Source organism: Pinus tabuliformis, chromosome 1_2 (genome assembly GCF_031772625.1).
Source record: "Pinus tabuliformis cultivar Carrire ecotype Pingquan chromosome 1_2, CPIR1, whole genome shotgun sequence".
Taxonomy (NCBI): Eukaryota; Viridiplantae; Streptophyta; class Pinopsida; order Pinales; family Pinaceae; genus Pinus; species Pinus tabuliformis.
Genome location: NC_142298.1, coordinates 956,445,660 through 956,463,436, shown reverse-complemented (window position 1 = coordinate 956,463,436; position 17,777 = coordinate 956,445,660). Strand labels below are relative to the sequence as shown.

The following is a 17,777-nucleotide window of genomic DNA, read 5'->3' as shown; positions in this document are numbered from 1 at the left end:
GTTCTGCAAAACCCTTGTTTGTCTTCTTCTGCTGCATTTGTCTTTGCCTTTGATGTATTTGTCTTCAGGCAATGTTTCTACACCTCCATTCTATTCATGGTCTGTTATATATCTATTGTGCAAAAATTCAATGTTAGCTCATGGATGATGATTTTTTACCATAAACATGGATATCTTCAATCGTGGTCTTGTTTTCAATGTTTTCGACTTCAAAGGCACAGACATGAGAGTTTTGAAACACTTAATCTGAAATTACTTATCAGCAATCAATTTATTCCCTAATAGACTTTTCAAAAATTTTCAGAATAAATTTAAACATGCCTTTCTATGTGCATTCTTCTACTTTGAGTACATTTTCTCTCCCCCATTCAGTGAAGCTTTTTTAAATTTTGGGTAACTCGGAAGGTATTTTTGAGAAGGATACGGATACCTACCAAAAGTTGTTGGTTGGGCAGTTTACCCAAAAGTGGGGTTTTGGACCCAAAGCAGTGGGTTTAGGACCTAAAGAACTAAATATTTATTCTAAATGGTTTAGAGGCTAAAACCCTAAGTTCTAGTGGTTTCCTAAATGACCCAAGAGCATAGAAGAGACCTAAGGTGAGGTCTCACACAATTATAATCTCATCCTTGTGGAAGATGTAGCCAAAGTGGAGAGCCGAGATCCTCAAGGAGAACCCGCAGCTAGGAGAATATGTTTGAATGGTCTGATTTCTGATTTTGGGAGAAGGATTCAAACCTAGAAGAAGAGGCCAAGTTACCTACTGCTGTACTTGGAGGATATGGTTCACTCTGGACAAGAGTTCGTGCTCTAGGAGAAGGCTGAAAGGCCTGAGATCTGCTTTGACCAATGTTCTGCTTTAGGAAATGGGAGGCCGAAGCCCTAGATGGAGGCAGGAGGCCACCGATCTGTCTTAGGCAGAGTAATAGGTCTGTTAGCTTTCTGCGCTATGAACAGAAAGAAGGGCCGCAGGCAGATATGGAGGCCGTGAGGCCTCTGGCTGATGAAGGGCAGAACCAAGAGGCATAGGAGGTCAACCATGCCCTTAAGATCACCTAAACAAGAAAATGAGGCTGCAGGCAGTGAGGGTTTCTGAGGTAAGGCGCAGGCCTAAAATAAAGAGGGCTGAGTGGTTCAGAGCCCTAGGGGCAGAGGCTGAGAAGCTTAGGATGGTGGCCAAGCGTGTAAATGTGTCTAAGGTCTATGTAGAGGCCAGCAAGACACAAGAAGATGGTTGCTGTTCAAGGAAGAAGGTGGATTGCAGAGGTATATTAATCATTAATGAAGTCTGTTCACAAATGAAATTGTGAACGTGTATTGAAGGCTGGTTATGCAGTCTTATTGAAGGACTAACAGACTGTGAGTAGCTGATGTATTTGAAGGCTGATATGCAGTGCATTTGATAGGTCCAACACATTGTGAGCAGCTGGGTTTGACAGAGACCTGAAAAGAGTCAGATCACTGTGTAAAGGAGGCAAAGGACAGCCAGGTGTCAAGGGCAAATATGGACTGAAAGGGCTGGTGGTGATAGGACATCTTCAACAAGTAAGTTGTTTGTTTTGTTCTTGTCCTCTTTGGGCAGATTGAAGATTTGAAGAAACGGATATCAAGCCCTGATTGTATACTATGTATACTAGCTGTACTAGTGATCTGGAGGGCCATGATCCTTGGTACGGGAGCCCCATGATTTTTTTATTGATGGACTAATAAAATAATCGAGCTTTGGGCTCAAACTCTGTGTACTTTATTGATTTTGCTGCTGTAGATGTCTGCTGTGCAAAGTGCTTGTAAGTTGAGGGTTCCTAGTGTGTTTGAGTGCGTGATTAACCTTAGACCAGATCTATGTGTCTTTCTCTTGATGTTAGGAGAACTGAGCTTCTTCATCGTTTTGAAATATCCACGCACCCCAAGTCTGATCTATGACTTAGCTAAGCACATAAATGCACTGAAGATGCTCAACCGAAAAACAACTTTGCACAGTATAATATAACAGCAGTGAAATCAACAATAGTACACAAGAATTATTGCCCCAAACATGTTCGTATGAGTCCATCAATCAGAAAATTACAAGGCTCCCTTACCAGGGATCATGGCCCTTTACAATCCCTGTACAGATGCTAATATACAATAAAATACAAGTGTGTCCTTTGACTGATACAATTAGGGCTGAGGCCTTATCCTTTTGGTTCTCATCTGCCCATAAATACAAAGAATAAACAACTTAACTTAGCTGTTGCTGTCCTTGGCAATCGGCCCTTTCAGTCCTCTTCTGTCCACAAGATCTGGTCCTTTAGACCTTGTCCACTTGCTGTAGCTTTCAGCAGACTGCTTCTTTAGCCCACTGATCTATACAGTCACTGTTCAACCCATGGTACACAACACGGCCAGCCTCCTGACAGACCATGGGCTGCTTCAAGATCTCTGTCCAGCCATTCTAGGCCGTGGCTGTCCTCCTGTAGGCCTTGGCCAACCCTCAACAACCTTCGTCACCCTCTGTTCAGCCACTGTCCAACCTGCTGCTACCTTCTTGGGGCTGAGGCAGCCTGCAGCCAGCCTCCTTGTCTTCGCTGTCGAATGTTAGTCCTCAAACTTCTTGAACAGACCCTACAGCAGCTCTCAGATGCCCTTCTTTAGCTCTTTCCAGCCTTGGGTGCCCTACTTCAGGACTCTGGCTGGTCTCTCTCTTCCTGCGGCATAGACGAGACACAGTCCAGTCCTCTTCAAGGGTTCAGACCTCTTCTAGGCTTCTAGCAATTGCCTTAAACACAGAGCAGCCCTTGCCTTGATCACAAAATCCTCTGCCTCCTCTAGGACAGTCTATTCGGCCTTCAAACAGACTTCTTGACCACAAACTCCTAACATGGCCTCCTTGGACAGCTGCAGTTCCTTTAGGTTTGCTTCCTTGCACAAGTGAAGTTACATAAGACTTATATGTAGCCTCTCCTTTGGCCCTGTATTTATCTCTCTCTAATAGGTGACTCAGGAGCTGGCTTCATCTTTCAAGAGACCCCTCAACAACAAATTAGAATATAAAAATAGTTTCCTTGGGTTCCAAGCCTACACCTTTGGGTTCAAAACCCCAAACTTGGGTACTTGCTCATTCTTTTGTTGATTTTATCCTCACAAGTCTAGCACCCAGGACTTGTGGGAGTACCTCCTAAAGCTACCCAATTTCAACACATCGTGTGCTTCCCACAGAATCTACGGCCACGCCCTCTCAGTCGTAGTCACTCCCTAGAGGTTTCATTTGTGTGCTCTGCCCAGGGGTCAGGATCCTAGTCATACTGCAAGGGTGTGTTAGTCCTGGTCATTCACCAGAGGATATCATCTGCCACTGCATTAGCCTTTTCATAGTGATTGGAAATTCCTGTGGTGAGCCTGCATCTCAGTCCAGTCAGTGGTCCTCAGCTACCAGTTCTAGTGGGTCTTGACATCCCCTCTCTCTCTCTTGCTTAATATCAGATTTTCAGTTTCTAGCTTTTTTACTGTATCAGCGCATAATACTTTTTTTGGGTTTATCGAAATATCTATTATTTAGCCTCAAGTTCCAATCTTGTTCTTAGATCTTAATTTTGTTTGGCTTTTAGCATTGTTTAAGAGATGCTTTGACATTCCCTCTTTGTACTGGCACTGCATGTGCTATCTTAGGCTGATTAACCTAATTTTGTGGTGATTTATTGGACATTAATAAATTATATGATCTTGTCTAGGCGTTTGAAGGCGTCTCTGGCCAAGCAAAGAATTGAGAGCAGGATTGATAGACTTAGTCAAAGTTAGAGAATCTATTACTCCTCACAAATCTGAGTTATAGGGCCACATCAATTTAGGTCATACTTGTAAGTTAATTCCTGAGATTCTTCTAGTAAAGTCAATAATATTTGTATTAACTAAGGTTTAGAGAGGGAATTCCTTCTTGATGCAAAACTTGTTTGCTAGTTAGTGTTTGAAGAGTTTTGTTGCGGGATTATCACCAATCTTCGATGCATGGTTTGCTCTTCATGAAGAGATTATAATTATAGTGGTATTGCTTTTTATATGGAAGTAAGTTCAGACCATTACTCTGAAGCAAATTGCTACAAAAACAAACAAAAACTAGGTTTGTGTCATGTTAGATTTGGGAAGTGAATGGTTTGTTGATTATTTTTGGGATTCCAGAATATTCATTATTCTGTGTAGTTGTTGAAGAGAACATCTCAGACAGGACTAAGTTACTTTGAACGTACAAATTTTGCGAGGAACTTGTTCATTTACAAAGTTACAAATGAGAAATATACATTACTTCGATGTTTGATTTAGCAGGAAGCTGCTTTGAATAATTTATGCAAATAATATAGGCATTATGCCAGTTATATTTCAAATGAATGGCATAGTTGTCAACTTGTCATGAATAAAACTATGCTGGTTGGAAAACATATTCTCTGCTGATTTCTCCCCTGTTTTTCATCTTCAGGTGTGTCCTGTTTGCACTCTGAAGGTTGGGAGGGATATGCTGAATCATATCACTACACAGCATGGGCATCTATTTAAAATATCCTTATTGTTGGTATTTCTGTCTGTAATAAATGATAGTTTGCTTGGTTTTGTTCTAATCTTGAAGTTATCTGACAGAAGAGCAGTCTGAGTTTATCTTTAACTAAAGATTACATCCAGCGGCGTAGGAGGTTACGAAGAGTGACTGTTCCTCATAGTTCTACCCTGTCTTTATTAAGCCGGGAACTTCGAGAGGCTCATTTACAAGTGCTTCTGGGAGGGGGTGCACTGAGGTCAGGCATTAACTCTTCAAGTACAATTGCAGATTCATTGCTTTCATCTCTTGTATTAAATTTTCCAGGGACTGAAGCAGAAGAAATTTCCAAGTCTGCTGCTTCGATTATTGATGCTAAATCTGCAAAGAGTACAACTATATCTCAGCAATGGAAGGCATGGTGAGTACTTTGTCATGTGTTCTGCACCGTCATCAAAGCCAACAAACTTAGAAAAAAGATACACTGTTTAATTATGTAATTAAAATTTTCCAATTTTTTTTTTGGCTATTTTTAGAAAGGTAAGTGTTGAGGTAGATTCCTCAGCTTTTATATGTAACATATTTCTGATATAGTTGTTGAAGTTGCTGTAAAATAAAATTGATAAAGGTAAAAGAGTTAGTTGTTTGGATAGGCACTCAATGCACGTTGGTCATGTGGTTGATTTATTTCCATGACAAATTTGTAGCAATATATGATTTCTGTAAGACCCTGTCAGAAACATTCATTCTTGAGAGATTTGTCATCTGCTTCTCAGTTGCCCAAGAAACTCTTATGACTTTGCTCCATCCATGAGCACCAAATTATATTATCCATATATTATAATAGGATTTAGTGCAAATGGTCTATTTTTATATGCATAGCTAATCCTATCACATATTGTTTCAATGAATCAACTACTAATCTAGTACCAGTTATTTGGGGACAATAGCCCCGTAACGACTTGGGACACTGTTGTAATATGGGATGTACCCTATGCACAGAGCACCCATTGAGAGGTTGTGGTGTGTCATACTTCACCCAACATGCACATGGTGTGGGTTGTTTGCACCTTTGGAGAGTGTGTGTACACCTTTGTTACTTAGGTTATACTGTATGAGAGCTATTATGACAATGACATCTGAAGATATAAATCTAAGTAACATGACATGTCCAGACTCCAAACAGGGCCTGTGTCTCATTTACTGTGTATTGGACTCGGATATGTGAGGGCCCATGTCCAACATGCCAAACACGTGTCGGACACTGCCCTTGCCATGTTTCAAAAATTGGGTATGTGCACTCCTCAAAAGAAGCCTGTGGCCCATAAAAACGCAATATCGTTTTCACCAAGTATATCTGTGACATGATCAGCCATGTGCTCTTCTTCATCACAATCCCCATCATAGTAACGACTAACGAGTGTCTTTATAACACACAACATAAGATCGAGAATTGCTCTGTTCAGGTTGCATGCAAATGGTAAGGACATGACAACATGTTTCCTCAACCTCGTGAGGCTGTTTGATTTCAACCTCAGAAAACTCAGAAATGGCATTCCCACTTGTATCAAGGGTTTCATCATTCTTGACATGTAACTATTCTTCTAATGCAATTGAATGAGCAATGTGTTCCACATTTTTGTCATTGTTTTGTAGGTCTGCTGTATCATTCATGGAGAGCTGATGATCATCATATGGACTGAGGTTTGATCTACATTCATGTAACACAAGAGGGCTTATAGATTGACAGAATATTAAGACAGTATCATACTCTTCATGCCACTTCCCATCATCAAACAGATACGTCGAATCGGAAACACTTTCACCATTACACATCTTTTTCTTCACAGCAGAAGGATCAGATGTGGGCTAGGGGTGACGCTAGCTTGTTCTCTGTTAGCATGATCAGAAAATGTTGTGTCGACATTAGAAAACTGTTTAAGCTCCATGATCTGAGCCACATTGGTTATGTTATTCTGTATTCACTAATTTGTTACACACACGTCCTCCATGTTGTGTTTCCGAGGTTGCTGTGTCTTGTGTTGGACACTTGTATTTCCATGTCTAATTTGTCCACAATCCAGCAGGGATTTGTTGGAATCATATGTTTAATTTGTGAACACTCCACAATCTGAGTGCCCCAGGGGTTTTTAAGGGTGCTGAATCAATATATGCAGTCAAAAACCGATTTTAAACAACAAAGATCAAGATATGACCTTTTTTTTTTGTTATTTGTTTCTTTGGTTTTTATTCTCCGTATTCCAGCCAAAAACTCCAAAACATATAATGGTTAGACAACACCTTTTTCTTGCTGACAGGAAAGAAATGATTCACAAAATTTATTTGAAAAGATCTAAATAAAAATATAAAATTTTTACAGATCTTTATTGTAATATAATATAATTAAAATAAATATGCATAAAGGATATGGTTACATGATCATTAATAGTCAATTGGGTGTAGCTTGAGTGGCTGCCAGGAAAGTTGTTGTCCTCTGCTGGGGTTCAAATCCCACTTTTGTGACCTGCTTGTTCTCTTTGTGAGCCAATTTGACTGTTGACATGGCCGTGAGCTGTGAAGAATCTGGTTTATCATGGGTTTCATCCTCAGAATGAGGGGAAGTGCCCTGTGGATTTACCTGGGAAATGCATGACGAGGAACAAATATATGACTCACTAATAGCAGACTCCCTGTGGATTAATGGAGGTTTGATTTATCATCTATAATAGCTACCATGCATTTACAATTAGCTACCCTGCATTTCTGTGAGGTGTGACATAGCATTAGCTTTGGCCCTTAGACTGGTGTCAAGATATAGAAAATTCAGAAATTCCTAGCAGCACCATAAGAGCAATTGACATGATATAGTCCTTATGAGTTGATAATATTAATCGTACTATATGAGTTGGTAATATGCGTGCTGCTGCATGAGTGCCAGTTTGTAAAGCATTGAATGAGTTGCAAAATTTGTTTCACTATAAGTTTGGAATCTGGATGATGATGGACGTGCCAAGTTGGTAGAGCCATAGATTAGTCCATAAGGACCATGTGATTTCTCAGTCAATGAGAAATGGTGTTGACCATGTGAGTTTCAAGTTTCAACTGCATGCAAAGTTGTTTCAGCATGCGTTATCCCCTCACTTAAGCCATCCATATGTGAAGGTTGCATCATTGATGAATCTACTAGGCTGCATTACATGCTTGAATCTGACTTGTTGCATAACTTCATAAATACATTTGTAGCTACTGTATGGGTTGCTATTATGAAAATCATTGCACAAGCTGTTAAATTTCTTTTCACTTTAAGTATGAGTGGTGATGAACGTGGCAAGTTGGTGGAGCCACAAATTACTATGTCAGGACACACTACCATGGGAATTTTAGCTGCATGAGAAATAGTGCTGGTCATAGTTTGAACTGACTGGAAGGTTTGTTGTTGGTCATGCTTTAACCCTTCACTCAAGTTGACACTATGTAAAAGGATGCAAATTTTAGTGGAATGTATTACAAGCATGAATCTGACTAGGTTGCAGTACATTATAACAATGCTTGACTTTTTTTTAAGTCAATATTTTTGTAGTTGTAGCTACTAGTGATGGGGAGACTAGAAGCTTAACATTATTTCAATAGCAACATTTTGAATATTTGAGGAAATGAAGTGCACCTTACATATAATCTTCAACACTATGAATATTAGTAATAAGAGAACTCAAAGCTAATAACATGATTCACAATTAGACAGTTTGACACACCACCATTATTATCTTTAAATATTAGATAACCTTATAGCTAAATTTGATTACTCAAAGTAGGTTATTACTTTGGCCATACATGAATGACGATAGAATGAATTGAGATACAAAATCTAGACCATCAAGCTCTGTTGTTGCCCAAATTGTACAGGCAAGATGCGACAATGCTTAGGACAGGGGTTGTCACTCTGATCCCCGCCCTCTCCGTTTTAGCTATCTCCCTACAACAAACTATGGGAGTGCTGGTCATAGTTTGAACTGAATGGAAGGTTTGTTGTTGGTCATGCTTTAACCCTTCACTCAAGTTGACACTATGTAAAAGGATGCAAATTTTAGTGGAATGTATTACAAGCTTGAATTTGACTAGGTTGCGGTACATTCTAACAATGCTTGACTTTTTTGTAAGTCAATATCTTTGTAGTTGTAGCTACTAGTGATGGGGAGACTAGAAGCTTAACCTTATTTCAATAGCAACATTTTGAATATTTGAGGAAATGAAGTGCACCTTACATATAATCTTCAACACTATAAATATTAGTAATAAGAAAATTCAAGGCTAATAACATGATTCACAATTAGACAGTATGACACACCACCATTATTATCTTTAAATATTAGATAACCTTATAGCAAAATTTGATTACTCAAATTAGGTTATTCCTTTGGCCATACATGAATGACAATAGAATGAATTGAGATACAAAATCTAGACCATCAAGCTCTTTTGCTGCCCAAATTGTACAGGCAAGATGTGACAATGCTTAGGATGGGGGCTGTCACTTTGAGCCCTGCCCTTTCCGTTCTAGCTATCTCCCTACAACAAGCTATGGGAGGCAGGCCCTATGAAATGCGAAGATGTAAGATTTGTTGGCAACCGACAAATCTGGAAGACACAACTGAATTGCCAAGCAACTTGGTTGAAATAGCAAGTTAAATGATTCGATTAGATTTATTATGAAGGCAAATGCCGTAAATGGAGTCAACTACTTGCTTAAAACAAATTATTACCAAGTTACCAGATGAACAATTGTTCTTTTCACTGTTTTGAAGCTAGTCTCTAGAGTAGTTTGTGAGAGAGAAGCCAAGGGGAAGCAGGCTAGGGCCTGGTTAATGATACCTCCCCTTAGGTTCTAACCACCTGATGCCTCCGACGATATAGAGACTGTGGCTCTGACGATTGCAAGGTCACTGTGTTAACCACTAAATAGGTTCCAAACTCCTCAAGCTAGATGAGAAAGGTGGGCCTATGTCTCTATCGACCAAGCTTATGCTTGGAAGTAAATTAGTTAATGCAAGATACTGATCCTAGTCAATGTTATTGGAATCGACAGGTTTGGGGGCAAAACCCGTCCGAACTGGAAAAGACCTGTTCGGTACTGAATTGGTCTGGACTGGTTCAGAGATCGGTTTCGCCGGTCTGCAAGGCCTGCGGTCGCACGACCAAGGCATAAATAAAAAAACATTTTTTATTTTTACTAGTTTCTAACGCTACTCTAGCCCCCCACGAAAGTTATTTAAACACCCACACCCCCTCTATTTCAATCACACTATTCATACGAGTCTCTTGCAATTTTTGAGTTGAGTTTGGTGAGGAGAATTTGAGCGTATACAAACTAAGAAGATGAACCGTTTGGAGCAAAAGCTGTTGAATGACATGGTTTTTGTTTAGTACAACCTTAGGTTGATGCGCAACCAATTGCTGAATAAAACACCCCTGAATCAAGCAACATTGTCTTGGGTGACTTTGATCCAACATTAGAATGGGTCGTGGAGAGTCAAGCACCAACATTTGACAATGAAGACCTTTCTTGGTTGGACTTGGACCCACCTCCACAAGATGCGGAGGTAGATAAATCAGAAGCACCAGTAGCAACTTTAGGGCCAGGGGAATCAAGCCATGATCCCATTGCAGACTTGTATGCTACTCATTCTTCAAATGAGGATGATTAGGAATCGAATGATGATTGATGATTTGATCATTGATTTGCTGTAGTTGTAGCTTGAAGCATTGTAGGCTGTAGTATAATACTATGATCTATCATGTTATTTTGGACTATAAAGGCCTTTTAGAGCCTGCTTCTTGATGCTTGTAACATTTTTGGTTCAATCTATTACTTGCTATATAAATGAGAACTTTTGCATATTTGTGTATAAATGGTTTGGATTCATATGGATGCACATAAATATATTTGTTTTTACTTTAAAATATGAATATTTTATATGTTTTTGGTAAAATTGTTTTTTTTTTTGGTTCTCTCTCTTCGGTTTCCACTGGTTCCTGGTCCACAAGGTTTTCTGGTTCGATGACCGGTTCAGTTCTGATAACATTGATCCTAGTATGCAAGTGCAAGAGATGGATGAGTGCTATTAGGGTGAGATTACTCAATTGATTAAATATTCAATTACAATGATCTTCAATGATGAACAATGAAGTACTTGAACAATATCCAATCTCAATCACAAGAGAAAATGCTTAAGCTTAATGGTGCTAGAAAATGATGCCGATAAGACAATAACTCAAGAGATAAACAATACAAGATCAATGCTTCTTAATCTTTAACCAATCACCAATATGCCAATTAGATCTATGAGAGAGACAACCTAGATGACTTTTCGCAATGATGATTCAAGATAACATCCACAAGAGATATCCAATTCAACAATGAGCAATGAATCTACTTATTAATGGCAATGAGAAATTTAGAGCATTAATCCACAATGTTACTTAGAGCAAATTGCCAATAACATTTAACACTTATCAACTTGATTAGAGCACTTGTGTGTGTAATTGCAAGAGTGAAACTAGATGCTAATGACCAAATTTAAGCCCAAATCACTTCAACCATGAACGATTATAAATTATGAGAGTTTGTTAGCCAATTTTAGCGACTGAAGAGTGATTTATTGTTGCTGCAACCTTGTTTTCACTGTTCAGAGGTCTGCAATTTTATATCAGCAGTCAAGAATGAATGCAAAATGTCATATATGAGCTAGAAAATCAACACATTCACTTTCCACTGATATCCATTTGATTATAAGATTGCCTAGAAGCTATAGGTCAGACTTTTAATGTTCAGATCAGACCTCAAAAAAGCTTATATCAGACTTGAAATAATTCAGAAAATTAGTGATTCAGTCCAGCAAGGTGCCAAATTATCAATGCCAAAAATGTTCCAATGATTAGCCAATCAAGTTGATTGATTAGTAGTTAATCTTTAATCAATTTTAATGATTTTTATTCAATTTATATGACTGTATAAATGGCTGTAACAAAACAAAGAAAATGAGGAGAAGTGGGGCAAACCAAGAAGCCTAGAGGCCTAGTTGATGGCTAGTTTGAACTCCAATGGACTTGGGTACCTGCAACCAGCAAATTAGCTCTAATATTGCTGCAAAACCAATTGTTAGCCCACTAAAATCATACAAAAATCTGAGATGACTGAATACAAGGCTAGGGCTAGAAGGCTAGAAAGCCCCAAGACTAGGGCTAGAAAAGACAAATGAGGTGCTAGAAAGGCAAAACAAGGGCAAAGACCAAGGGAAAAGGGCAAGATGAGGCACGACAAGGGCAAGTAAGCCCTCTAGGGCTGACATAGGGCAAGGGAAGCCCCTTTAGGGGCTGCGACTAAGGTTTCAAGGGGGTCGAGGGCTCCTAAGGGCAGCCCAAGGCTGCGGCCAAGCTGGAAGGGGGGGGGCTGAGGCCCTTGGAGGCTTGCAGCTAGGCCAAGGAAGAGGGCCGAAGGCCCTTGAGGGTGACGTCAATCCCAAAATGGGTTGTGACTAGGGTAGAGAGGGGGGCCGAGGGCCCTAGGAAACTCTTAGGCCTCACGGGTAGGCCAAAAAGGATGGACGGCTACGCCAAGGGCCTCAAAAAAAATCCAAAAACTTTCAAACAAAATTTAATCTACGAATTTGCTGCCAAAATGTTGGATGCCAGGCTTGGAGGATGAATGGTGGCTAGATCTTGCCTTTCCTAGGCCTAGATATGCCTCAAAACCCCAACAAAATCTCTTGATCAACTTGAAATTCACTTGCAAAAATAATTCAAAGAATGCCCTAAACTCCAAATGTATATACAAAATATCAAACCCAAAAAATATTAATACCCCAATTGCTGCAAAACAAATGAGTTAGAAATAATTTATCAATTATCTACAAATAATTCACAAATATACAATATCTACAAGATTTTTTTTTTGGAGAAAAATAATTTTGGAGCAATAACAATCGATGAATATATTTTTGAAAAATAAATATTGTTTGAAACCCTCCTGCAAAATCAAATACGATAAAGAAATCTCAAAGCCCAAACATAGTCAGCTTTTCCCCACAGTCTGTGAACTTGGAGCCCAAGGGCTAGCGTACTTGTAAATCTCTATTATATTCTCAAGAAAATTGTTAGAACATATAGTGAATCATATCACCTCAGATATAATATATCAATATAATGTTCTTGTGATCGACAAATGAAATAACAATAATTCTATCAATATCCAGCTCAAAATAGGATCACACATTGCTAACACATACCACAGATTAGCGGAAGAAAAACACCATGAATTGAACCCCATAGTCTTTATATTACAATACAAATTGTTCCCAGCAGAGCAGCAACTCAATACTAGCTTTTCAGAATTTACGTCATCCAGAGATATCTCAATAGAAGCAAAATGACTTATATTTATAGAGAAATTCCTCCAAGTGAAAAATAACGGCTAGTTGGCTTGATCCTTGTCAAAATAATCTCGACTGTCCAAAATAACTTGATCTTCTTTTAATCTCCCCCATTAGATTTTTAATTTTGAGGAAAAAATTCTAATTTTTCTTAAAACCCACTTTTAATTAATCCAAAAATTAATATTTTGGATTAATTTCTTAAAAAAATCGACTTTGACTTAACCACCAAGGTCCAAGGGCCCAAATTTCTCTGAAAATATCCATTACCTATAAATCTCTATTATATTCTCAAGAAAATTGTTAGATCATATAGTGAATCATATCACCTTAGATATAATATATCAATAGAATGTTCTTGTCACCGACGAATGAAATAACAATAATTTTATCAATATGCAGCTCAAAATAGGATCACACATTGCTAAGACATGCCACAGATTAGCAGAAGAAAAATACCATGCACTGAACCCCATAGTTTTTATATTACAATACAAATTGTTCCCAGCGGAGCAACAACTCAATACTAGCTTTTCTGAATTTACGTCCTCCAGAGATATCTCTATAGAAGCAAAATGACTTCTATTTATAGAGAAATTCTTCCAAATGGAAAATAACGGCTAGTTAGCTTGATCCTTGTCAAAATAATCTCGACTGTCCAAAATAACTTTGATCTTCTTTTAATCTCCAGCGTCGGATTTTTAATTTTGAGGAAAACTTCTGATTTTTTCTTAAAACCCACTTTTAATTAATCCAAAAATTAATATTTTGGATTAATTTCTTCAAAAAATTGACTCTGACTTAACCACCAAGGTCCAAGGGCTCAAATTTTTATGAAAATATCCATTTGTCCTGTGGTGGAGGACCTCCAAAAATTGACTTTCCTTTGATTCACGAATTTTTAATTATTTTCCACTTGGACAGAAATTAATTTCTTTATAATTATTAATTTTCTGGCTTTGGACTTTTACTTATTTTATCCAGAAAAATTAGTTAATTGACACTAGAGGAGGGGATTAATATTTTTTCCACTCTCAAATATTTTAGCCATGGTGTTTAAGTTTGAGGGACCATGCACCAAAATATCTTTTACATTAGATGTTACAATTAGTTCAACCCTCAAAGGGGGAATACACCTTTACATATAGACCCTCATGACATTACCCAACTTTGCGACACAATATGATCTAGCGTAGACCAAGTGGTTTGTAATAAATGATTTATCCAAATGTGCTAAAATTATTTCCAAACCACTTTTACAAAGACTCGATATAACTCTAGGACTCACCTAAGACCTTGTCAATGAATTCCACACTAGCTTTGGGGTTTAAGCTAGAAAAAAAACTTTGCCGATTCTCTGTGTTTAGAAACACATAATTCAGAGAGGTTAAAAAACTTCTTAGGATGAAATTCGTTGCCAAAATCAGAGCCTTACCTAGGTATTGTGACATAAATAGATGGTCATGCTAGCATCTTTTACAATATAATTTTGCAGAAATTGGGTTTACAATGATAAATCGATGCTGGTTGATGGTTGAATTTCGAAAAAAATTTCTTCATGTCTTCGCATCCTTCTTCCTAGGATTGTTGACAAAATGTGTCAACAAGATCAACATTATCATACATTTGATAGTTTGAGAGCTGGTGGCAACACTCCAGAAATTGATGATCCTTCGATAGGGACAAGTGAGGATCCTTCCATCAAGGAACATCATTAAAATGTGCCCACAATTCTCTAATCTGTAAAACACGTTCCTGACATGTAAAATACTCGGAAAATACAGAAATAATGATAACAAAGATTTGAAGTCAAAACAATTTTTTTTGAAGGTAAAGATTTTGGAGTTCAAGTCGATGATGTTTTTTTTCTTCCATTTCTTCATTTTGTTATTGAATAGCTTTTTAAAAAATTTCGAAGTCGCGGAGCCCACCCAAACCTCATTTAAAAACCATGGTGATTTGTTTTTATGATATGTAAATGACATTTTCATACTGGAATCTGCTGGAAAACATTTCTAGATTTTTGGAACACAAGAATGCTGGGACACAAATCTGGAATGGTTAGAAGCTTTTCTCAAATATGAAGAAAATGGCATAATTTGGAGTGACAACAACAACTACGATAATAATAATGTAATTTTAATGTCACGACCAAGCTAGACACCAAATGGGTGTATGAGATCCCCTTGTTTGTGGGACAAGGAACCTTGCCTCTGTGAAATGATTTGACTGCTGAAATCTACAAAGGTGTAAATATAAGTTATAACAATGTTGCATCAAATTTTGGTATGCAAGAGCATTATGTACACGTATCTAGAACAGTTAGAAGATTTCCCCAAATGTGAGGGAAACGAGGTTGGGAATGACAGTAATATATATTAATAAATATAAAAAATAATTTAAAAAGTACAAATTTAAACTCATCACTACAAGAGAAACTAAAACTGCATTGGATCCACTATACAGAAAGGAAATGCGGGTGGTACAATATTTCCATGTGTCATTGTAATTTGGAAGTACCATTGCAATTTCAGCAAACATAACATGTCATTAAATCATTAAAACTATATATATATATATATATATATATATATATATATATATAACCCAAGAGTTGATTATCTAGACCAAAGTGCTAGAATTACCAAAATACACCACTATAGTATGGGTTCCATGTGTCTAAACCCACTTTTATACCCTCATTTTATTAATATGACTTAGGGAACCACTTTGTCTAAGTAATTATCAGTGTATTGTCATAAATCCATTTTATGACTTTTTCCTGTTGAAATTATCCAAAAAAGCCAAATAGATAAAAATAAAACAAAAAATAATAATGTAACGGTTAAACTTGATTTAGTAAAATAGTCATATGTTATTATCTTGACCCTATCAAAGATAACCATAATCTAACACATATTAAGTCCTCTTGGGCAGAAAAAAGTATTGTAGTTAGGTTAGGACCTTGGGGACAAGCATCCAAATAATTTCCCTTTATCATTTCACACTGAAAAATAGAGGTTGACTGTTAGGGAGCATGTAAAAATCCTTTCTAATGGACATTGTTCCATCCTGTTTAGCAACAAGTGCTCCCTTTTAGGACCTTGGGGACAAGCATCCAAATAATTTCCCTTTATCATTTCACACTGAAAAATAGAGGTTGACTGTTAGGGAGCATGTAAAAATCCTTTCTAATGGACATTGTTCCATCCTGTTTAGCAACAAGTGCTCCCTTTTAGGGATGGTAATGCCAAGGTTTGGATTTGATGTGTAATTTGGACCCTTAGGCCTTAGCCCTTTCACTATTGAAGATTCCTAGATCATTCAATTCCAGCTTGAAGGCAATGAAATCTGTTGCACATGTTTGTGAAGTTAGGCATCGTTTCCTACGTGGCCAGGAGGGAAGGCATTTGAGGCAGATTCCTTTGGGTCATTTGGATTTCATCACCTTTTGGCTCCTAGTGGAAGACATGTGAGATCCCAAGTTTGATTTTCAAACTCTCATGTTCAAAGGGCCTTTGCCGATTTAGGTCTTCCTTTTTCCTCCCCATAGTACTGTGGCTCATACACTTTCTATATATTAGCCATCAATGCAAAGTTAACTATGTTAGGTTTCTTTTGCATTTTCCTCTTGATGATTGTCCCTCCATCATTTCTCCTATTTAGACATCTTCAATGGTGTTGTTCCATCACTTGGGTCTCTTCTTGGGATCTTTCTCATCCAAGTCAGTATTGCCACCATGACTCGGGCCCCTTGTATATGGATCAGAAATTACAGGTCTAGAAGATGCTTCATGCTAGGAATCTTTGTGCCCCCCCGTTCCCCCCTCGTCAGGTGGAGCTACCTGAAGCTTGACACCTGAATGATTCACCACTTTTGGCAACTCGGTAATTTTTAACTTGGAAGAAGTTTGGAAATGTCCAACCTCCCCATCAACAACATCTCGACTACATTTCACCTTATCAATGTCAATGTCAACCAACTTGTAAGCCTTATGAGTGTCACCATACCTTGTAAGCATCAACTTCTTCCTGTTTGGATCTAACTTGGTTATCTTCTCAGCTGGAATTCAAGTGTGGGCAATAGAACCAAAGACTTAAAGATGACTTACTTTGGGCTTTCTTCTAGAACATGCTTCCTTTGGGGTTTTTTGCTTCACTACCATTGGGAGATCTATTTAGTAGGTATATTGCTGTGAACACTACATCAGTCTAAAACATGTTTGGAACAAACCTGCTCAACAACATACAATGGGCCATCTATGTGATAGAATGGTGTGGCCTCTCAACCACCCTATTTTGATGTGGAGTGTAGGGTGTAGTATATTGTCTTTCGATCCCATATTTAATACAAAAGTTATTGAATTCTTTGGAACATAATTCTCTACCATTATCAGACCTAAGAGACGTAATTTGGCAACTTGACTCTTTTTCTACCGAGGCTTTGAACTTCTAAAATTCATTAAATACCTCAGATTTTACTCAGAAGTACCCTCAATTTTTTTAGTTGTAATCATCATCAAACAGAAGGAAATACTTGCATCAATGATTGACGCGTTGTTCATTTGTCCACAAATGTCTACACAAACTAGTTGAAGGACTCTCACTCTCTGCACTGTCCAAGCTCATCCTTCATTAAATGGTGCGTGATGTTGCTTCCCTATCTGGCAAGTCCATCTTCCAATTTCTCTTGCATCAACCAAGAGAGGTTGCACTGAATTTCCGGAAGTCCATCTACCAATTTCTCTCGTGTCAATTGAGAGAGGTAGGTCAAGTTGTGGTGCACATATGTCTGATGCCATAGGGTATTGACATTATATGCACTCTTAGTGGCTAGTACCAGTCTGAA

General features: G+C 38.1%; 1 protein-coding gene across 1 annotated transcript in view; it reads left to right on the top strand.

The window, feature by feature from the left end:
- LOC149209134 (protein DEHYDRATION-INDUCED 19-like) overlaps nucleotides 1–17,777 on the top strand; it is a 61,716-nt gene that overhangs the window by 27,572 nt on the left and 16,367 nt on the right. The window contains exons 3-4 of the mRNA XM_089396296.1: nucleotides 4,449–4,528; nucleotides 4,645–4,923. Of these exons, the coding sequence (XP_089252422.1) occupies nucleotides 4,449–4,528; nucleotides 4,645–4,923 (359 nt within the window). The remainder of the gene's footprint in view (nucleotides 1–4,448; nucleotides 4,529–4,644; nucleotides 4,924–17,777) is intronic.